This window comes from Cervus canadensis, chromosome 24 (genome assembly GCF_019320065.1).
Source record: "Cervus canadensis isolate Bull #8, Minnesota chromosome 24, ASM1932006v1, whole genome shotgun sequence".
NCBI lineage: Eukaryota > Metazoa > Chordata > Mammalia > Artiodactyla > Cervidae > Cervus > Cervus canadensis.
This window is the reverse complement of record NC_057409.1, coordinates 48,185,403-48,209,849: the sequence shown is the minus strand read 5'-3', so window position 1 is coordinate 48,209,849 and position 24,447 is coordinate 48,185,403. Positions and strand designations below refer to the sequence as shown.

General features: G+C 39.4%; 1 protein-coding gene across 3 annotated transcripts in view; it reads right to left on the bottom strand.

The window, feature by feature from the left end:
• Positions 1-15,387: 15,387 nt before the first annotated feature.
• Positions 15,388-24,447, bottom strand: part of ANKRD44 (ankyrin repeat domain 44) — a 306,281-nt gene continuing 297,221 nt past the window's right edge. Inside the window, exons 26-28 of one of the 3 annotated variants that reach the window (XM_043445412.1) lie at positions 23,657-23,739; positions 21,974-22,065; positions 15,388-19,639 (exon numbers count right to left, since the gene is read on the bottom strand). In XM_043445412.1, coding sequence (XP_043301347.1) covers positions 19,392-19,639; positions 21,974-22,065; positions 23,657-23,739 — 423 coding nt within the window. In that variant the 3' untranslated portion in view covers positions 15,388-19,391. Of the gene's footprint in view, positions 19,924-21,973; positions 22,066-23,656; positions 23,740-24,447 lie in introns of all 3 variants that reach the window. The other 2 variants (XM_043445413.1, XM_043445414.1) reach the window with 2 other exon arrangements.

The window sequence follows — 24,447 nt, the reverse complement described above, 5'->3', positions numbered from 1 at the left end:
TCTGTAACTCCTGCAAGTTTTCTGTAGGTTTAAAACTATTCTAAAATTTAAAGTTTATTTAAAAAAAAATCCTAAAGCTTACAAAATATTATTGACTAGTGGCAAATAATCTTAAGTCACAGAGAATGTCAATCAAGAATTCAGTCTCTGAAACTCTCTGTAGGAACCCAAATTAATAACGTGAATGCCAACATTAAATTAAACATTCAGAAATAATCAGAAGAGTAATCTGAACAGGAATATACACTGATGGGAGAAATTCCAGGTGTGAACTGGATCCAGATGATAGGTTTCTACAATGCAATATATTACTCAGGTCCATTTACTTTCCAAAGAGGTAAAAAAAAATTGCTGATAACAAAACCTTACTCAGTTGAGTGATTAAAATGAAAATATGGGAAGAGACAGAATAGCATTTTTCAAAGTAAGTTTCATAGAATCGGAATAAGTGTCATGTGAAAAAGTTCTGTGTTTAAATAAGCTGGAGAAACGTCTAAACAAAACAGTGTCCCCTCCTTTCAAAACTTTGCAGAACCTTCAGATGTTACTGAACATGGAGAGTAAGTGAGAGGAGAAGGGGAGGAGGGTGTTGGCAAGCTTCCCAGACTGCAGATCCCTTTCTGCAATGATGAAAATATTCTATCATCTACTACCCACGTTTGGCTGTTGAGCATTTCAAATGTGGCTAGCATGACTGAGGAACAAAATTTCAAATTTTATTTCATGTGAATTTGAACAACCACCTGTGGCTCCTGGATACCATACTGGATAGTGCAAAATTTGAGCATACCAAAGGCCAGACTGCGAAAGAACATACTTTGGGAAGCGTTTATACAAAGCAGTTGTTTTCACACTTTTGGTCTCAGGATCTTAAAAACCAGTTTATACTCCAAACAGTTGTTTATGGGGGTTATGTGTTGTGCTTGATTGTTCAGTCACGTCTGTCTCTCAGTGACCCCACAGACTGTAGCCCACAAGGCTCCTCTGACCATGGGGACGCTCCATGGAGTGGGTTGCTATGCCCTCCTCCAGGGGATCTTCCCCACCCAGGGATGAAATCCCAGAACTCAGGTCTCCCACATTGCAGGTGGATTTTTTTTACTATCTGAGCCATCAGGGAAGACCAAGAATACTGGAGTAGGTAGCCTATCCTTTCTTCAAGGGATCTTCCTGACCCAGGAATCGAACCTGGGGTGGGAGGGGGGTGGTGATTCCTGCACTGCAGGCTGATTCTTTACCATCTGAGCCCCCAGGGAAGCCCTATGGGGGTTAAGATGCTTTTTCATGGAAAACCATTTTTACTTGATAGGTCAACTGATGAGATGAACCTTGGTTATTCAGACTCGCCTATTTAGCAATAATTTTCTTGAAAATGAATGAAGTGAACCCATTACTTCAAGGAATACAACTTGACAATATGTTTAAATAATTAACTGCATACTTTAAAAAACCTTTAACTACATTAGAAAATTAATACTGAAGTTTTTACAGTGCATAATTAATTCATTTAAACATACTGTCAAGTTGTATTCCTTGAAGTAATGGGCTCACTTCACTCATTTTCAAGAAAATTATTGCTAAATAGCCAAGTCTGAATAACCAAGGTTCATCTCATCAGTTGACCTTTCGAGTAAAAATGGTTTTCCATGAAAAAGCAGCTAATTCAGTTAGTAGCTGTAACAGTCACACAGTGCTCAAACCATCGTACCTCAGTATGCAGTTCAAGTGCTTTATGCCTACTTTCATTTCTTCAAGTACTGAGGGCTAGTGAAATTGATCATTTTTATTGTATCATTCTTCTTTTCCTGCAAGTATGTGACAGTGGAGAATACAGGAACAACCAACACAGATCCAGGGGTGCTGAGGCACCAATGGCTCTACCATGAAACTTGCTGTCGGCCCCATCAGTGAGAAAGGGAGTTAGAATTATTATGAAAAAGTTTTCATTGTTTTTTAATCTTATGAACCCTTGAAAGGGTTCCTGGGATGCCAAATAACTGCAGACCACACTTTGAGAAGAGTTGATAGAGAAAAAGAGTAAGAAGAGGAGCGGGGAATTTGGCTAGAAGGAGATAAAATGCAGGAACTTGGGCCTTTAACTGAGATAGATCAGAAAACTGGTAAGAGTTTCCAAACTGTTTATTATATACATTTAAGTTAGAGAGACATGGAGAGGTTTAAATAGAATCCTTATTTTAAAGGGGGATAGATGGAGAAAATAAAAAAGGGGGTAATAACCATTATAAGAGAAGCAAAAAGCAAACGAGAAAAGGAAAGATATGTCCATTTGAACGGAGAGTTCCAAAGAATAGCAAAGAGAGATAAGAAAGCCTTCCTCAGCGATCAATGCAAAGAAAAAGAGGAAAACAATAGATTGGGAAAGACTAGAGATATCATCAAGAAAATGAGAGATACCAAGGGAACATTTCATGCAAAGATGGGCTCAATAAAGGACAGAAATGTTATGGACCTAAAGAAGCAGAAGATATTAAGAAGAGGTGGCAAGAATACACAGAAGAACTGTACAAAAAAGATCTTCACGACCCAGATAATCATGATGGTGTGATCACTCACCTAGAGCCAGACAGCCTGGAATGTGAAGTCAGGTGGGCCTTAGGAAGCATCACTAAGAACAAAGCTAGTGGAGATGATGGAATTCCAGTTGAGCTATTTCAAATCCTGAAAAATGATGCTGTGAAAGTGGGGCACGCAACATGCCAGCAAATTTGGAAAACTCAGCAGTGGCCACAGGACTGGAAAAGGTCAGTTTTCATTCCAGTCCCTAAGAAAGGCAATCCCAAAGAATGCTCAAACTACCACATGATTGCACTCATCTGACATGCTAGTAAAGTAATGTTCAAAATTCTCTAAGCAAGACTTTAGCAATACGTGAACCGTGAACTTCAGGATGTTCAAGATGGTTTTAGAAAAGGCAGAGGAACCAGAGATCAAATTGCCAACATTCACAAAATTATCGAAAAAGCAAGAGAGTTCCAGAAAACATCTATTTCTGCTTTATTGACTATGCCAAAGCCTTTGACTGTGTGGATCACAATATACTATGGAAAATTCTGAAAGAGATGGGAATACCAGACCACCTGACCTGCCTCTTCAGAAACCTGTTTGCAGGTCAGGAAGCAATAGTTAGAACTGGACATGGTACAACAGACTGGTTCCCAATAGGAAAAGGAGTACGTCAAGGCTGTATATGGTCACCCTGCTTATTTAACTTATATGCAGAGTACATCATGAGAAACGTTGGGCTGGAGGAAGCACAAGCTGGAATCAAGATTGTTGGGAGAAATATCAATAACCTCAGATATGAAGATGACACCACCCTTATGGCAGAAAGTGAAGAAGAACTAAAGAGCCTCTTGATGAAAGTGAAAAAGGAGTGAAAAAGTTGGCTTAAAACTCAACATTCAGAAAACTAAGATCATGGCATCTAGTCCCGTCATTTCATGGCAAATAAGATGGGGAAACAGTGGAAACAGTGTGGCTGACTTTATTTTTTTGGGCTCCAGAATCACTGCAGATGGTGACTGCAGCCATGAAATTAAAAGATGCTTCCTCCTTGGAAGGAAAGTTATGACCAACCTAGATAGCATATTAAAAAGCAGAGACATTACTTTGCCAACAAAGGTCCATTCTAATCAAGGCTATGGTTTTTCCAGTGGTCACGTATGGATGTGAGAGTTGGACTATAAAGAAAGCTGAGCGCCAAAGAATTGATGCTTTTGAACTGTGGTGTTAGAGAAGACTCTTGGGAGTCCCTTGGACTGCAAGGAGATCCAACTGATCCATCCTAAAGGAGATCAGTCCTGGGTGTTCATCAGACGGACTGATGTTGAAGCTGAAGCTCCAATACTTTGGCCACCTGATACGAAGAACTGACTCAACGCAAAAGACCCTGGTGCTGGAAAAGATCAAGGGCAGGAGAAGGGGAAGACAGAGGATGAGATGGTTGGATGGCATCACAGACTCAATGGACATGAGTTTGGGTAGGCTCCGGGAGTTGGTGATGACAGGGAGGCTTGGCGTGCTGCAGTTCATCGGGTCCCAAAGAGTCGGACATGACTGAGCGACTAACCTGAACTGAACTGAACCATTATATGCCCACAAATGTGACTGCTGTTAGTTATTCATTTAAGATCATTTAAGAATATTTTCATAGTATAAAGTAGCTAACATGGGGCTCCCATGTTAATTCTTTATGGATGATATAACCTGGATAATAAAACAAGGGAAAACGAGAGCCCCATTTTCCTTAATGTTGGTCTGCAAAGTGTGGCACTTGAATTTTGTATGGCCCAGAACTCATTTCTAATTATGACCACATTGTCTCCCATGGTCACTCTTGAGTTTCCACTGTCTGATTTCTTTCCCTTCTTACCATTCAGGACAGGACTTATTTTTCCTTCCCATATCAGTGGACTTCATTTCCATTGGGCACTTTTTTTTCTTTTTTGTCTCCACACCACACTTGGTTTCTTCCCTCTCTTTCAATGTGTGTTTTGGGGCTCCCATTTTGATCTGTTTCTGCTACCTTTCCATCTCCCCTCCTCCCTCTCCCTTTCTGTCCAACAAGCAGTACACCACAGGAAATGGCAGACAAAGGTAATTTAACCAGAGACTGATTTTGGTTTTTTTTTGCATGCCTTTGACTCCACCTTCATGGCAAAGTTCTTTTATTACTCAGTGACTTACAGCATTGAGCCTTTTCATAAAAAAGGCTATGCTTGGAGAATTATTGATGACAGGAACACAATTTAACAATAGAAGAAATAACTTGTGTTCTTATAAAGTGTACCCTAAAAGAATTCCTGATGCTGGGAGGGGCTGGGGGCAGGAGGAGAAGGGGAAGACAGAGGATGAGATGGTTGGATGGCATCACCAACTCGATGGACATGGGTCTGAGTAAACTCCGGGAGTTGGTGATGGACAGGGAGGCCTGGCGTGCTGCGATTCATGGGGTGGCAAAGAGTTGGACACAGCTGAACGACTGAACTGAGCTGAACTGAAAAGAATTCCAGAGTGCGCTAGAAATCTTACCCAGTTCTAATTTTTAAGGCAAGCACCCTTGTCTTCTATTTTAAAAGTGGAAGTGGAACTATTAGTACCTTGCTCCCAGATAAAGGGTGAATGTTCCCAGGCAGGAAGGGTCAGGAAACTCACTGCCCTCCCCCACCACAGTTCCTATAGCTCCTACAGAGTGTAACCCTTTGCATTCCGTGGCTGGGATAAAGCAGGCTCTGATTCATAACTGTTCCTTCAGGGCCCCTGTTACACAGTTGACCCATGTTCTTGGGTTCTGAAGGGTTAACAGCCTGGGTCACTGTTTGAAAAAATGAAAGAAAGAAAAGAAAAAGAAAATGTGCAATTATATTAATTTTCTCCACGTTCTTAGGTTCTGAAGGGTTAACAGCCTGGGTTTCTGTTTAAAAAAAAATGAAAGAAAGAAAAGAAAATGTGCAATTATATTAATTTTCTCACAATGTGGGATGAGAAATACTCAAATGAGGAAAACATGTACAGAAACGTGACATCGGTTCCTGAATTCAAACTGATGCAAACTCGGTCTTTAAAAGCTAACTACAGACATAACTGCATGCAATAAACAACAGAGAACCCAATTTCATACAATGGTAATAAAAGCTGGGCCTGCAATACAATTACACTTATTGAAAAAGAAATTCAATAAAAAAAAAAAAAAGAAATTCAATATATTGAAAGGGCTAAAATTAAGAATCTGAAAAATAATTCTCACAGTTTTATGTAGCTTCCTATACTAAGGTAATAGTAATTTAAAAGACGTATCCCAGAAGGGAAAGTAACGAAGGAAGGATACAAAAGATTGAATGTGGAAATGGAGTTGGTTGACTGAGCATACTTGATTTCTTCCAGGATCCGACTGAAATTGGTTCTAGGAACTGGTCCCTCAACGACCACAAGCTGGAAAGGTGGAAAACCAAGCAGTTCGTGTCTTACTTCAGAGATAACGTTTATTGCATCATATTTTCTCTTTTTTTTCTTAACCCCTGAAAGTGTGTGTCAGTGTAGAACACAGTGTCAACCAATAACTTTCCAGCATACTGCCGTCTGGCACCAGAGGTTTAACCCACTCTAAAACTTGCTTTGGATCCTCTGGCATCTTGTCCTTCCATCCTGGGCTTTCACAGAGGCCTCTGTGCCTATATGCCAACCAAGGTACAGTCCTTTCCTCCGCTGGCCTGGTCTCAAGGACCACTAGCGTTTGAGAATTCGGCAAAGTAAAAGTGGGCACCACCTGGAAATGTTCATTATTGTTAACTTGGAAACCTGGGGCATTTCCTTAGAAGAGCTGCATACAATTCATACATTTGCTTATTGAGTCATTGGTACTGAAATTGTGTACTGTTCTCGGTGCGGAAACAAACATGAAGTAGAGTTAAGAGACAACACATACAGGTGGCTTAACAGAATGCTAGCGCTCCATGTGGCTTAGACTGTGTGGGAAGCGTAGTCTAGTTTCCAAGTAGTAATTAGAAATATATTTCAATCTTCATGCTTTTCACATAACATTAAAGAAGTCTCAATTTAGTTCATCATACTTACAGACTTTGATTACCCAGAGCCTCACGTTTTCAGCCCTGATGGCGACAATACCTTTCTCAGAACTCTTTATTGATTTCTTCTCCCTCTTCATTCCAGTTTTTAAGTCACTCTTTATTCTTTTACCCAGAAAAGATCCAAACTGTCCTTTGGCATGTGGCAGGGAGACGGGAAGTGAGGAACACAGACACAAAATATTTCATCTTTATCATATATGTAATCACATCATTACAATGAGAGGTAACATGATCAACATCACTATTGGTATATTTAGGGTGCCTTGGAAACACAGAGGAAGGAATAATTATTTCTGCCTCTTGTTTATAGATAAAAGCTTAGGAAACACTTGAGAAGAGGTGACTTTTGATCTGGGCTTGAAAAGTTGAGTTCAAAAGGCATAAAAAGGAAGGAGCATTCTAGGTAAAAGTCCTAACACAAACAGAGGGAGGAATATGTGAAAGGAGAAGACCTCAGGCCTTCTAAAATGTCTATCATTTAGGGTGAATGAGCAGTGCCAGTGATGGGAAATAAAGATCAAGAGATGAGGCAGATGTTTCTTCAGGCTGAAGAGCCTGAACTTAAAAAAGAAAAAAACACATAATTTTGACAGCAATTTTGAAAAAAGATTGAAGGGCAAGACTTAAGGCAAAGAAATTAATTAGGACACCACTGCAGTGTTCTATAATGAGGGTCTGAAATAGGAGTAGTGGATAAAGAAATTAGGTAACTTGTTCAAAAGACATTTAAAAGACTCAGAAGGAAGAGGACTTCCTAACCAATTGCATAAGGATAACAAAGGAGAGGAATCTAGGGGGCCTGTTTTGTTCTTATCTTGGGGGCAGAGTGGATTTTGATGGTACAGAACATGATAACTTATAGGCTGTTCAAGGAAGAGAGGACATACGTTTGAGTATCTATGAAACAAACTGGTAGAGGTGTAGTACCTGGTGCTTGAGAGAGTTCTAGGCTATGGAGCACCCCGGCCATCTGACATCTCTCTGACAACATCCTGGAGTGATGAGTGACCCACCTTGATCCTGAAAGTCTCCAGTGAAGGGACTTGACAGTCTTGTATGAACCGCATCTACATTTACTACACATTTTTTCAGATAGCTTTTCATGATACCAAGTTCGTTCTGCTATAGTTAAAGCCCATGGATTTTCTTGCTCAGAGGAGGAAGAGCACATGTCCTTGATCTCTTTCATCTAAAAGGAATTCTTCACCTGATGGGAGGACTATTAGTGTAGTCAGCCTACAACCAAGTCTATTCCCAAGCATAGGCATATGCCAAGTTTACTGCTTCAGATGCTGTAGGCAACTGGCAGTTACTCTGTTGGCTAACAGATCTAAGGATTGAAAAAGTCAGAGCTGAAAGGATATGAAAAATTACTGAATCAAACCTCCATATTTTACAGTTAAGGAAACTTTTAAGCTGTTTAAATTCAGTTCCTTTTACTCTTCCTCAAAGGATATATTCTTCAATTCTTAATGTATCTGTGGTTTTTATTGGAGCATATTCACAGGTCTTTCCTTCCTCTTTAACTAAGGAGCTTAGAGCTGGTTCTAATGAACAGAATTAACCCAGCACTAATTAGAATGAGGAATTTACCTCCCAGTCTCTATTTATGCATTCCAGTCTCCTTTTGGTTTAAAAACTTTATTGTAAAAACAATAAACAACACAAATTCAAAGCAAAAGTTACTTACAAGTCTGTCATTTAATTAAATCAATGTTTTAATTTGTCTGTTACCTTCTAGCTCTTACTCATAAACATATTCAACTTTAATCTATTTTTTGTAATATTTTTATATTACAATAAATATATATTCCATATTTCTTATTTTCATAATTTAACATTATGTCAAGTACATTTTTCCAGTTAACTACAATTTTACTACTTCCTTATACCTTCCCGCTTTAACACTGTTGGGTTAAGTCCTGACACATCTTTGCCTATGATCATACAATGTATAGGCACCTATAAACATATATGTGAATTTTAACAGATATTCTCTGCTTTGCATTACCCAAGTCTCTATCAGATTATGAGGCTGACAGCAAGGAAAATGGGACTGGAAATAATAGACACTGGAAAATACGTTTTCATCTCTGGGAAATACTCTTAGCATCATGAAAGGCTTTTCTTTTTCAACATCTGAAATGTGGGAAATTAATTAGTTTCCTCAAACTAACTTCTAGTGTCAGCTGTGACATCACACATCAAGCTTCCAGATGGTACCAACTGAGCCCTTTATCAGCTTTTTGTAGCATTAATGCCAAAATGAAATAGGCCTAGCAGCCTAGTCAAAATTTACATGCTAATATGTGAACCCTTGTGAATAAAGTTGAGCAGAAAATCCATCAATTATCCGTTAATAGTCCTCTAACAAAGTTTTTACAGATTTTAAGTAATAATGAAATAGCAAGGAATAAATCTTAGGCCTGAAGAACATATTAATAAAACATGTCAAGTAACATAAAATTATAGCATGGACTTGGAAATGGAGAAATTATTTCTGAAAAGAGAAATTCAGAGGGGAATTATAAGCCCAAGTTAACTTTTTTGTTGTTGTTAAAAATTGAGATTTCAGGGTAAGTTAGTATTTTAAAGCAAATTTAGTTTTCACTTACAGAGCAGTATAGAATTCCAATGAATTTAGTCTTTTGTCCTCTGCGGAAGGCCCACTGGGAAGTATTCAGTTTTTCTTTGTGATCACTAAGACGTTTGTCTGCTCCACACACTCCTTTTGCTCATTCTGCAGCTCTTAGCCATCTGTCCTATTTTCTGAAGAGCCTCATAAACACATGTAGGTTAAACCATATGGTCATAAAACCTGTCATTGTATTCCAGTCAAGGTCTGGTGGTTGTTTTTTTTTTTTTTTTTAACAGAAATGCACTTGACCATTCTTACTTCTTTAAAAACTTCATCCTCATCCTGGAACAAAACATCAGTTTCATAATAAATCAGTTTTGAGTGTGTATTAAAGTAAAATATCTGAATAATAGATATTTTGAAGTGGCCAAATTTTCTCATCAATTCTGCTCAAATTCTATGTTAAGTGGCTCTCAAGCCATTTATTATGTTGGCCTCCTCAGTTTTTTTTTCCTTCATCTCCAATGGTTTTTCCTTCTATCATTCTCAACCACCCATTCCTTTGATTACATTCCTTACTTAGTCAATATCAAAAAAGTACCACTTCTAAAATCTTTAGTTTACCAACTCTGGTGCTACAATTCAACAACTCCTCTATTTTACCAAGAACTTCAATCCAGTGATGGGCTACTTTTCCACCATCCATCAGCTCCCTCATGTTTTCATTTCCCTCCTTACCCAGTTTAGAATCCACGATCTATCTAATCATGTCTATTGAATGCATCTTAGTTCCATAACTCCCCTTGCACTCATCTGGCAGAGCTCTGTCCCTGTTTAAGTTCCACTATCTACTTGCTCTATGCCTGTACCAACACTGATGAAAAAAAACCTACCAGGATGACTGATAACCACTTAAATTCATGGTCATAAATCTCAAGTGTACTAAGCCCTACTCAATCAGCTTTCCTCTGCTGCTCTAAAATGGTCTTTCTAAAATAACTTTCCCATCCCTTCTTGCACCTTCTTCCTGCTCACTCCAGACATTCCCCTTAGCACTGACATATTACAGCATCCCTATCTTAAAAGACAAACATCTTTTCTAGTCTCCACATCCTCCTCCAGCTACTGCCTCATTTTTCTTCTTCCTTCTACCTTCTCCTCTTTCTCTCCTTAAACCAGCCTCTTTGGATTGTTGTCCTCACCACTCCAGTGCATCTCTTCTTGCAAAAGTCACTAATAAACTCTATGTTGCCAAATCCAGTGGTCTCACTGTGTCATATCTTATTTGACCTCCCAGAAGCAATTGAGACAGTAGGTACAACTGACCCTCCTTCCACACAATCTTTACTTCCTAGGTTTCAGGGACATCTAGGTCTTTAGCTTTTCCTCCTGCCTCACTGGTCACTCTCTCCTGGTCTTCTCTGCTAGACCATCTCTTCCCAGTGTCTAAATGTTGGAGTGCCCACAATTCATGGTTCATCTCCCTCTACATTTACTCCCAAGGTGATCCTCTGCTCCTCATTATTTCATATGACTTCAGCCCCAGCCTCTCCCCCAAACTCTATAGTTCACTTGATATAAAACCATCAGCAAGGTCAATCAACTCTACCTTCAAAAGTACCCAAATTGTGCCACATTCCATTTCTCTTGTTGCTGTATTAATCCAAGCCACTATGTTTTTGCTCATCCAGAGTATTGTACTAGCCACCTAACCAGTCAGTTGGACTCCTCTCTTGCTCTCCTTTAGCAGTCAGGAGTGATCATTTAAAAATGAAATAGGACCATAGCCATTCTTCTGCTTACATTTTTTCAGTAGATTTTTCATCACATTAAGAATAAAATAGAAACTCCTGCTCCTAACTCAAACAATTTTATAGGGTCTGACCTCAGACCACTCATGATCTCCTCTCATACCACCGTTCTTTACCCCACAAGTCTTTGATCATACCGGCCCATTTCTGTTCCAGGAACATGCCATGCTCATTCCTGCCTTTGGTTCTTGGCACTGTTCCATCTCCTGGTTTTCTCCTCTGATCTCTATATGGCTGGCAATATCTTGTCATGCAGATTTGAATCTAGATGTTTGTAATTATGGAACCCAACTATAAGAAATATGAGTTATTTCAGGTTTTCAAATTGTTGGGTACTTTATCAAGTGAACATAGACACAGGTGAGATTTTTATGCTCTAAGTACTGCTTCAACATTTTTACTTTTGAAAACTAGCAAACTCTTCTATATATTAAATATGCTTCATTAAACTGTCCTTTAAAGGTAGAAAATGGTATTTAGAAACTGTCCAACAAGCAGGGCTCAGAGAACCACATGAGTCAACAGTACTGTGTTGCCAGATCCTGCTATGAATTGTGGGTCAAAATGTTTCTGTCCTTATAAGCAGGGTTTCCCCACTTGTGAAGAGGATGCAATCATTCCTTGCTTAAGACAAGAAACATACATGTGCAGGCATGCATTTGAGTGTTTAATAACAAAGGAATTAAATATCTGTCTCAGATCTGTGTCGCGCTTTTCTCCACTCACCTGCATGCAATCTCACCTAGAAAAGGACACAACCAGGGACCCCGTGCTTGACATTGCCTTCTGAAAGTCCTTTTTCTTAAGCTTGTGAGCACTCTTTAGGAGGGGATGTATATTACAGCATGCTTATGCAATTCCCTGTGAAGACAGATTTAAAAATATGGCTAGCTTCCCAAGTAATAAAGTGATGAAGATATGGTTCAGAAATGAGAGGAGAGTGAGCAGATGAGCAGTGAGGAGGGGGCACCACGGGCGGTGGGGAGTTGAACGTTGGGATGAACGGGACATGTGGCATCCCTGGCCCAGCAAATCCTGACACTAGTGAGTAAATGCTAGTAGTAAGCCCTCCCCCTCCCTAGGCAGTGTGCCGACCACAAAGCCCCACGCATTTTCCATCACCCCCTGGAGTGCTTGAAAATGAATGAATGGCACAGCCATTATCTTGGCTGCTTCATATGTTAGAGCAAACGTACCTTCAGCATGAAACTTGCTAGAGACAATTCATACAGTACTTTTATCTACAATATTTTTATGTTAACAGTCTTTTAGCTTAATGCCTTTGTGCCTTGCAAGCTAATTCTGGAACACATTAAGTGTGCAAAATGAGGGATAGATGTGCAGGGATCTAAACCTACTGAATGGCATTAGAAAGAGCAATCCTTTGACAAGCAGTTTGGAGACAAAGTGCCACATCAATGTCCAACAATATAAGCACTCAGAGGCCATTATTCCCTTTCTGCTTGCTTATAAGAGCACAAGTGAAATTAGGAGATCCTTATGTTTCTCTTGAATGGGTGAATTTATGAAGTCAAGTAAATGAGATCCTTAGTAATGACTGGGAAAAAGTGATCTTGGTGTGAATTTATACTCTTGAAGGACACTGTGACAGCCAGAGTGGTGAATAGCTTCCAAAACAGCTCCCAGTGATTCCTGCCTTCTGCGCCTCACACCTCTTGGTGGGATGTGACTCTGCATGTGGGATGGACCTAGTGACTTGTTTCTAATGAATAGCCTATGGAAAAAAATGACGGAACGTCACTTGAAGATTCAGTTATAAGCCTGTGAGTTCTGTCTTGCTCTTTTTCTCTCTGGCTTTTCTCAGTTTGCTGCCATGTTGTGAGTTGCCCTACGGAGAGGCCCATTGGACAAGGCACTGAGGTCAGTCAACTGCATCAAGGCACTGCAGCCCTCAGTCCAACAACCCATGAGGAATCCTGCCAATAACCACGTGTGTAAGCTGAGAAACAGAGCTTTTCCTAGCCAACACTGTGATTATAAACTGTGAGGGACCGTGCGACAGAAGACCCAACTAAACTGTGCCTGGACTCCTAACTCACAGCAACTGTGACATGATAAACATTTGCTGCTTTAAGTCACTGAGCTTTTTTTTTTGTTTAATTTTATTTATCTGCTTCAGGTCTTACATGCGGCAGGTGGGGTCTTCATTACAGTGCATGAGCTCTCTGGGGCTGGCACACGGGTTCCAGAGCATGCAGCCTCGGTAGTTGCAGTGCACAGGCTGAGCTGCCCTGAGGCAAGTGGGATCTCAGTTCCCTGACCAGGCACTGAACCCATGTCTCCTGAATTGCCAGGCAGATTCTTAACCACTGGACCACCAGGGAAGTCCCTAAGTCGCTATTTTAAGTCACTATTTATGTAGCACTGTGCTCTCAGTTCTATCTACACAGGCTGCAGCATGCCAGGCCTCCCTGTCCTTCACCATCTCCCAGAGTTTGCTCAAACTCATGGTCATCGAACTGGTGATGTTACCCAATCATCTCATTCCCTGTCATCCCCTTCTCCTACTGCCTTCAGCCTTTCCCAGCATGAGGGTCTTTTCCAATGAGTTGGCTCTTCACATCAGGTGGACAGAATAGTGGAGCTTCAGCTTCAGCTTCAGTCCTGCCAATGAATATTCAGGGTTGATTTCCTTTATGATTGAATGGTTTCATCTCCTTGCTGTCCAAGGGACCCTCAAGTCTTCTGCAACACCACAGCTCAAAAGAATCAATTCTTTGACACTCAGCCTTCTTAATGGTCCAACTCTCACATCTGTACATGACTACTGAAAAAACCATAACGATAAAGACCTCTGTCAGCAAAGTGATCTCTCTGCTTTATAATACACTGTCTAGGTTTGTCAGAGCTTTTCTTCCAAGGAGCACATGTCTTAATTTCATGGCTAAGAAAATAGAAGCTGTCAGTTTTCATTGTTTCCCCATCTATTTGTGATGGGACTGGATGCCATGAGCTTAGTTTTTTGAATGTACAGTTTTAAGCCAGTTTTTTCACTCTCCTCTTTCACTTTCATCAAGAGGCTGTTTTTAATTCCTCTTCCCTTTCTGCCATAAGGGTGATGTCATCTGCATATCTGAGGTTATTGATATTTCTCCCAGCAATCTTGATTCCAGCTTGAACTTCATCCAGTCTGGCATTTTTGCATGAGGCACCCTGCATAAATAAGCAGGGTGACAATATACACCCTTGATGTACTCCTTTCCCAATTTTGAAGCAGTCTGTTGTTCCATGTCTTGCTCTACAGTCTTCAAGATTGAAAAACACCAAGGTTGTATACTTGAATAAGGAGTAAGGCAAGGCAGAGAGCAATACCTTCCTGAACACCTCGAGCAGGAAAAAAAAAAACAAAAAACAAACCCACAAAAGAGGGTAGGGCAGATCAGCATAGAAGAGAGAACACCTATAGACAGAAGCGTGTACTCAGATCACTAATACACACAAACCTGAGCAATTAAATAACTTCTCTGGGATCCGGTGTCTTCATGGAAAAGGTGGTAATGGGATTCGGCGGGACTGTGACAACTGTCAACATCCTAGGACACGGATCTGAGGACCCGGGAAGCTCTCCCCTGCGCCCCCCTCCTGATGTGCCTCTGACATCTCTTTCATCAGCTGAACACTCCGTAATTAGGAATCTGTTTCTCAGCGCTTCGAGGGGCTGTTCCTGAGTTACTACCCAAGGAGAGACTATCTGAATGGTGAGACAGATTGAGAGGTACTTCTGTGTGTATCTTTAAGGACAGTGCTGAAAAGCTGGGTCTTGTGTTACTACCAGCAATTGAAGAGCAGTGACTTCAGAGCCTAGTAGTGGTGGCAGCAACAAAGATAAAAGTGGTTTAGTTCACAATTTTGTGGACCTAACAGCTTTCTCCTTTTCTGAGATATGTGATCTACAGACTTAATTATATAGGTAGTATAACCTCCATATATTATATAGACTACATTATTCTATAAATAATTATATATTATTATTAATCATATTTCTCCCTCTTACTTTGGCTGTAAGGAACTTTAGACCAAACTCAAATTCAGTTATAACCACTGCATTAAACTGAGAACTCCTATAGTTTGAGTTCTTTTTCACTGTCCTAATTTTTCTGTTTCCAGTTTATCACATGTCTTTAGTTGCAAGCCAGCTTAACTTCTTTATAAAAAATGTTGGAGGTATAAATAGGTAAAATAAATGTAAAATATCTGTCTGAAATATTTTGCTTTAATTGTGATTATATAAACAAAACCAGAAAATATACCTCTATCTTGATTATTTTAAAAATTTAAGGTTAATCTGGCTTTAGTAGGGGACAAAAGTTTAACTTAGCATAACAATTGGCAAAATTAGCATAACTGGAAAATTTAAAGACAACACAAATTGCAACAATATTTGTACCGCTTTTATTTGGAAAAATAACCATCTGAATGCATTTCCATAGTATATTACAGTTAAGTACTTCATGACATGATTAGCATTCAGTAGTTGAAAAAGTATTAAACTGTGCTTGAGAAGATTCCAATTGGTTCAAAGTCATTCACTGAACTAAAAGTCATTTCCTCATTTTTATAGTCATGGCATTTACCAGAGTCATTCAACTCCAATTTTCATAAGAAAACATTACAGACAAAATCCCACTGAAATCATCAAACAATATTTTATGCTGTTAGAAATATGTTATGCAAAATATAACACTGGCACCAGATTTGTATCATCACGCTTTGCAAAGATATATTGCACATGCTAAAGCATAAAATATATAGACAAAACTACCAAACAAAAGATATTTTTGCATTGAATTTTTAGGTCACTGCATAAAGAAACGCATAGAATTACATTTTATACACACACTCAGATTGTCACTATCTTAAAACGCTCTTCCCCTATAACACTGACCTATGGTTTATGGTTTTGTAAAAAGAAAGCATTTTAGCACTGCAAAATCAAACATAATTCCTATAGAAAACTTCAGCATCTTCATTTTCATTTCAAAGCAGGTAAAAGGGGAAAGAGGAAAAAAGACACTTTATACATTCAAAGAAAGGCTGAAATGAAAACTCACTGGTATTATATTGCTCTGATAACACTCAAATGAAAAAAAACGCAAAACATTTCACAGAATATTTTCAGAATATACAAATATAAAAAGGCACTCTAACTTCATATCACAAGACAAAAAAAAGGGATGGGTTCTTCAACCAACACAACAGATAAGCAAACCAAGTTGCTCAACAGTACAAAGAATTACTAGTGCAGCAAGTCCATTTGATGTTCTTGTCCTAATTTAATAATAAAATAATAAACCAAGCAGCTGTTTACTGCCTAAAGTACCAAAACATACTATGGTGCCCTTTTATTAGTGATAAATAGAAATCCCCTGAGCTATTTACTGTAGAATCATAGCAGATTTTAGGCAATTTGGAGATAGTAATGTATTTACCAAGGATAGGCAGACATGGCAAATAGGTGTAAGTGCAATGAAACATGATCCCTGTGGCTGTGGTTAAAATACAGTCTAAAAATAACATATTTAGGTAAAAGCACAAAACAACCAAGACTCAATTAAAAGCACAATGTTTTCTGTCTTTGTTTTTCTTAGAAAGCAATGTGGCAAATCTAGTTTTCTAACAGATGTTAAGTGAAAAACACAGAACTCAGTTTTTAAAGTCGTTTCTTAAGGGAAAAAATTTGGTCTTGGGAAGAGGGAGAAAGAAAAAGAGAGTGGGGGAGAGAGATTCAATAAACAATTCACGGCATGATTGCATTTTGTTCTTTTGTCCTCCTCCTTTCTGGCAGTGAGAGCAGGGAAAGTCAGGACGCAGCTCCACAGAGATGTCGCCCGGCTGTCACTGCCTTGCCGCAGTATTTCTTGTTCTCTGTGCTACTCTACAGGAGAAATGGTAACCTGCTTCACCATTAAAGCAGGCATCGCATTTCCTGCTTTCAAGGCCAACTGAGCAAGATTTCCATTCACTTCTGGAAAAAGACTCCACAATATATCACGTTTCTGCAGTGTTAGAGCTCCCTTACTTTCAGGGTTTTGGTAAAGGTAAGGTCATTATTGCTCATTAGCAATTTATCCACTTTTTAAAAACTCATCTTCTCCAAGCAGACAAAAAGGACAGAGAAAGGAGGGGAACACAACACCAAGAATTAAAAAAGAAACAATGGCAGTGGTGAAACAAAACGTTTCAATGAAATGAATACCAGTTCTTGCAAATCCTTTGAACAAGTTCTCATTTGTGAAGAACCCAACATGAGTTTTTAATAAAATCCAGAATATTACAGAGTGAAGACTTTTACAGTTAAATGAAATACATAGTATGGTATCTGTATTTAATCCAGGTATGTTAGGACACTGTTTAAAAAATATCTCACATACATTAAGATAGAAATTTCCAGAGTGAAAATGGAACCCATTGTAAAATATTGGAGAGCAGTACTCTAACGCAATATGTTTCTTTCCCGTCTCTTCCTCAAGTAGAAAATAGCAGGAGCTGGTGATTTTTATTTCTCTTCTTGGTACATGTGCCCACACACTGACAGTTTCCCATTTGGTTGCTGGGACCATGAGATTTTCAGCATATTCAGGATAATTTCCGCATCTTTCTTTGGGCCCTCTTTGTGCACATGACCCATTACACACTTCAGTTTTCATCTCGAAGAAAAGCATAAGGACTGCAGTGTATTCTAAGCTCTGAGCTGGCTACACAAAGGCTGAGTCATGGATGCTGTACCTTTTTTCAACCGACGTGGAAGAACCTGAGGGTCAACTGGAAGCCGTAGCAGTGGAATTTCTGGGCTTACCCTCAGGACTGCAGGCCAGCCCAGGGAAAGTTCTGTATATTTTCCGGCTTCCTCATTATTCCAAGTAAGACAAGTAGGAATTAAAACAGAGAATAAACAATGGATATTTCCTCAGCATTTGTTTCATTTCAAATAAATACAAACACATATACATCAAAGTATATGAACATTTTCTCTAGTTTGGCAAAAAATTAAGCTGTGGTAAACACATTATTAGTTACAAATGTTAAGCCATCAGCTAGAAATTTGTGTCATAAGAAATATAAAATACAATAAAGACTTACGCAAAAAGATTACATTTTAACTCCATAGAAAAGCTATTTCAGTTCTTACTTCCACTTTGAAGGAAAACAATTTAAATCTTCAATTTTAGACTGAAGCATTTTGGTCCTCGTGTATAGCTGGCTGATGAACTACAGACATAGATAAATACATACATATACATGTGCATGTGTATGTGCATAATTTAAAGTCTCATTCTTCTTTCTGTACAGCTATTCCGGGTGCAGAGCGGGGTCCATTTGACCTAGAAGCTTTGGCAGAGGAGAGGGAGCAGACACAGTGTTCACTACGATGATTTCATCATGAACCAACTTTAATCGGCTTTAATTTCCATTTCACCCATTTCTACATCGCGCTTTCACTTTGTTCTCTTTTGGAGTCACACTTCCATTCACTGAGCATGACTTTGACTGAAAAGCTCATTTAACATTCCACTACTGAGGAACAATACTGATGGCTCTTGTTTTTAATAAAGTTAGTATTTTGATTTACAGACAAATTAATCAAGGGTAATTTCATATTTGCATATATCTCAAAGTTTCGGTGCAATATAATTTTCACCTGAAATGTTATTGAAGGGATTCGTGTTCAATCATTTGGTGAAAATTAGTCACAGGCTTGTTACAGGGTGAGAAAAGCAAGTTCAGTTTTCAGTGGATTTTCCCCTTCATTTGGCAACTTAAACAAAAAAATCCTCAAAAAGAAGTTCTGGATATTTAAGTACTTACTATAGAGAGGATACCACTAGCGCCACCTGGGAAGCCTATGAATAACTGACTCCCTTAAAAAAGATTATTACAGGCGTTATTTCTGAAGATGAACACCTCTACCTTTGGCTTCTAGTAAGGAAGTAAACATCAAATTGAGCAGAGGTTTGAGGCATCTCCTATCCAGCACTTCCCTTCCTTGGGGACATGAATGTCACATTGATACACTTTTGAGAACTCACTGCTGAGTACATGAAAAGTAAAAAAAAATCTCCCTCTCTGTTGCATTATGCCCAAAGAAAAAGAATTAAATGCTTTTTTAAAATTCCATATTTAAAATGAGAGGTAGACTTTCACAGAAGTATCTCAGCTCTAAGGAAAACATGAAACAAAGGAAAGTCAAGGCCCAGCTATGTGAGAGCTTTGCCTACAGCCTAGCTGCCTTCCCTGGGCTTGATTAATCCCTTCTCTACTGGCTCTGTAAGCTCGGGCCCATAATAACACTTGAACACAACACAAATCTGGAATTCAAGCTTTGTTCCCTTCCTCCAACATGGGTGACCAAGGAAAAGCTTCTACAGTCCAAAGTCAGAAAGTTTCCGAATCAGAATCATTTTCATTGTACCCATCCTCAGAGCCTACATTGTTACTGCACAGGCTAACCATGCTACCCAGGTTGGAGAGAGTGGTCCTGCTCAAACTGTCTTTTTTAAAACAAACGAAGTTGACAGCCGTCATTGTACTGGAAGGAGAAAAAGTCATCATGGTAGCCAGAATGAGGGCCAGGCAGTCAGCCACGTCTTTGTTAGGAGCGCAAGCCAGGGCCGGGGTATGACCTGGGCGTAAATGCAGACAAGGCAGTGGTTAGTCCGGGCAATCCAGAAGTGGCGTGAGCGTCCCACAGTACATCTCGAACGACCTCACACGTGGAGATGTATGTCGAGTTAGATATCATGCCAGGCAAAAGGAGTTACTTCCCACAAGTCATGCTTGGGGTGAGGCTGGAGGGGACCGGGAAGGGGTGGACATTTGATGGAGGGTTTTTGTTTTTTTCTTTCCAGCTTACATGACAACAACAAGCACTATATTATCCGGAGTTAGGCAGGATTCCAGTCTTCATCTAGTGAACAGAAACATGAGGGGGGGAGGGTGTGACACAATTCCACAAAATAAAAAAAAACAGCCACAGGACAATCAGAAAGGTGTTTCCACTTGAGAGCACACACACACCATGCACCTTGAGCGGGGGTCAGGGCACTCTCATTCTGAGAACAATGACTTTCCACGTCAGATTAGAGAGGATGTTGAGAAACAGGTGTCTGTGAGAGTCAGTAACACTGTTCTGTCACTTTATATATACTTTAATGAAGAAGGCGCCAGGAAGCTGGTTCTAGAGAAATGGAATCATTTGAGAAGATGAGATACAGCACTGGTTGGTTGTGGTGAAATGTACTATCATTTAAAAGAAACTTAAAGAGGTTTTTAAATGATGTCCACACCACCAGCCAAAGTCCCAAATCCTAAATGTAACAGACATGGGGAGGCTGCTGTGTGCCATAGAGTCATGTCATTCTCTACTATGTGAACTTGATGGGTCAAGTCTGGAAGAGAAAACTATTTCAACACATGAAGCAGGAGCCATGGAGAGGTAGATGAAATCTTCGATTCAGTCTACCCTTATTCAACCTTTATTCTGTTGGCTGGAAAGGTTTACCTGCCCCCTCTCCTGGCTAAACTTCCTACTAACCACTGGCTCATTTTATTCAGAGGCACTGACTCAAAAATCTTAATTTTTTGCTGTATCATTTGTTAGCATTTGACCTGATTTCTGCTCCCCTCCCTGCTTAACAGATGAGTCCTCTCTCTGTTATGAAGACAAACAAGAATGGACAGATACCTTAACATTCCATTCCACAGAGGTCTGTGTAAGTGATTAAGACTCCAGTGCGGTACAAAATTGTCCCAAATGTTCCTAGGCCTTTAGGGGGTAGCTAAGCTCTAACACAGGCTGCGGTTCTACAATTCTGGTGCATTTATTGTTGAGTTTGCTATGGGCTGAACAAGCCTCAGATACTGCAGACTTACACTGAAGAAAGGCAAAACGAATTCATTCTGGACTCTTGGGTCATTTTGGAGAAAAATTGTGGGGCTCTGCCCTTCAACCCTAAAGTATTAATGCATGTGCATATAGTGGTAATAAGAAGGTGAGGGAAGGTGGGGCAGGAAGACCGAGGAGACGGGGTAATAGAGAACTTTTCGCATCTCCTACATGAGTCAGGCTGGGGACAGAGAAGGGTACATGCTAGGATAAATGGGGCTGCAAAACCAAAACTAACAGCAGTTAGCTAAAGATGTCATATGGCTGCTTACTTCTGAGAAATAGGCATGAGCTGCTAATTCCAATACCTGTAATAAGCAGTTGGATTATGTTAATACATTTTATAATACTTGAATTAAATGCCACAATTAATGCCACATTCAAAAAATTACTTAAATGGTAAATATCCAGAAGTTCCTCTTTTGCTCCCCAAATTTGAAAGGCATGGTAGTTTAATATAATTCTCGTACTCATGAGCTTTCTAAATTTCTTAGGAAATAAGAGTAGAAAGCTTCTGTTAAGAGTTAGTTCATTTAGAAAAGAAATGTGGTATAGATCAGAAGCAGCTTTCAAGCCTAGATGTTAATTTAAAATTTTTACTCATGTTCCCCAAATATCCATACTGAAAATATGAGTTCTGATCTGTTCTGTAAAATAATACCTAGAGGTTTGATCTCAGAATGAACTGAAATACAAAGATGTTTTAATTTGAGCCCTTGAGCATGCACCCATGACACATGTGATCCCTAACTCTTCAGCATGTGCAGTTAAAATTTCACTCGAATACCAAGATGAGTGTATCTAACATATTTCAACCACCATGCTGAGGAGTTTGAGACCAGTTGCTAACATGACATGCACATGGAAGGCACTGGAGGACTGCAGGGAGACTATGTGTTTTACAACAACAGACAGGACAAATTATCCTCGTTTTGTGCTCACACACAGGGGACTTCCAAGGGAAAGAGAGTTCTCACTGCTTTTTTAAACTAGCTCCTGGCTTCTCCATTTCCCTCTGGCTTCATAGCAGGTGCACTGGCACCTGAGGTAATGGCTTACTTTTCCCACTTACCATTTTCATCTACAGCAAGTACACAAGCCCCTTTGGCCAGCAACTCCTCAACGACCACTTTCAAGCCATTGCGTGCGGCCACATGGAGGGGTCTGAAAAAAAGACAACACTGAATGTCAACTGTGATGCATGTTTGTATGAGAAGGTGGCATTCTGAGTAATCTGCGTGGTTGAAAGAAAGAAAGGACTTGAGAATCTATAAATAACACGAGTATTTTCACTTTTTCAAAAAAGAATTTCTGAAGAGCTAAAGATCCAACTGTTCTTCCACATTGACCCAAATTCTTCTGTGGATATTATTGTACAAATATTTTACACCTCAAACAACCTCAGTGTCAAGACACAGGGAGCCAGAGAAAGAACTCAAGTTCTGGTGTGTTTTCCAGAAGGTTCTTTACCCCTTGCTTTCTGTATCAGTATTTGATCACTGTCTCACACAGTTAATCAATATGAAATCAATAAGACTGGTGTTACTATCATCCATATACATACTCTTAAACATTGTCATTACTAAAGGCATGAAATGAAGTTTTACTGAATTTAGAATTCTGGGCTCCAAAATCACTGCAGATGGTGATTGCAGCCATGAAATTAAAAGACGCTTACTCCTTGGGAGGAAAGTCATGACCAAACTAGACAGCATGTTAAAAAGCAGAGACATTACTTTGCCAACAAAGGTCTGTCTGGTCAAGGCTACGGTTTTTCCAGTGGTCATGTACGGATGTGAGAGTTGGACTATAAAGAAAGCTGAGAGTCCCTTGGACTGCAAGGAGATCCAACCAGTCCATCCTAAAGGAGATCAGTCCTGGGTGTTCATTGGAAGGACTGATATTGAAGCTGAAACTCCAATACCTGGCCACCTGACACGAAGAGCTGACTCATTTGAAAAGACCCTGATGCTGGGAAAGGTTGAGGGTAGGAGGAGAAGGGTATGACGGAGGATGAGATGGTTGGATGGCATCACCGACTCAATGGACATGGGTTTGGGTGGACTGCTGGAGTTGGTGATGAACAGGGGCCTGGTGTGCTGTGGTTCATGGGGTCGCAAAGAGTCAGACATGACTGATCGACTGAACTGAAAGAATAATGTCAAACAATATATTCTGCTATTCTGCTTAAACATCTTAATGGAAAAAATATTCTAATATTCCTTTGCGCTTAAAACAAATGCATAGGTAATTTCCTAAAATGGAAAACGAAGCAGCTTTTGGGTCTTTCACACTAAGGATTACACTGAATTATATTAAAATATAATTAATACAAATAGCTTAAATGCTTCAAACATATTCTGGGAACCTGATAAATAAAACTTGTTTTCCAGTAAAAATTCATAAAACTAATACGTTTAAACAAATAGTTTCTCCTCAAATATGGCGACTGGTAAGATTTTTCTAACAACCCACTATATTTTTAGTACTACCTTAGAAATATCAGCAAGGAAAAACACAGACCACCTCACAAAATTCTATGAAGGCATATCAGAAGAAAGTTTCTAACTAAAAATGTCTAGCTTGGTCAGCAATTGTAGATATGTGACCATGAACTTCACAAAGGAAAAGCCAGACTTGTGTCTTTCATCACTGCATCCCCCAGCTCTAGCCTAGAATATAGCACATTTTTATTATTGGTCAAATAAATGACTATGAATCTGGGACTTAGTCAAACTTTAGTAGTCACACTTACGTCTGCAGTGCATTGTTTTTTGCATTAATAAGGCTCTCATCTTGTATCTTGTCAAGTATTAACAAGGCACATTTTTCATGACCCTAATGAAGGAAAAAAAGATAAGAAAATGGAACAGAGTTACAGAAATGTTCTGGGGAAATCACTTCAGTATGCTTTAAATTTAACATGTATTCCCTGCGTAATATCAAAATAGGCTATTTTCTGAATAATTCATTTTCTTCTAAAAGCAAATGGTTAAACAGCTCTAGATTTTCAAAGATTCTAAATAAGGTGTATTAGGACTTGATTAGTATAAATCTGATCTAAAATATTACTATTTTTATGATAACTTTTAGAATTAATGTCCAAGGAGCTGAAGCTGATGCTATGTCAGCTAGGTCAGCAGATAAACAGAGAGTAGAATTAGGAGTGTCCTTTAAATTCTTCAACAAAGCTTTTTAAACACAAGTCAAGTCCCATCTTCTTCCTCAAGCCTTCAAATACCACCTCAGTATCCACCTATCACTGGAATTCCCATTGTACCTGTTATCTGTATCATTCATCACTGGCTGCCTTATAAATAGTCTTTTCCAGCAAAGGTCATTCTTTTCTTCCTCATTTAAAAGATACCTCTATATGCTATGACTTATGATAACTGAAAATCTAAAAAATCAACTAATAAAATAGAGACCCTTTTGGAACTTCAGGCCCTCTGCCTGGTTAAGGGGTGACCACTTCCTAAACCCTAGACACTCAAAATGTGGCTCAACAGAACAGCAGGATCAGCATCACCTGGGAGTTAGATATAT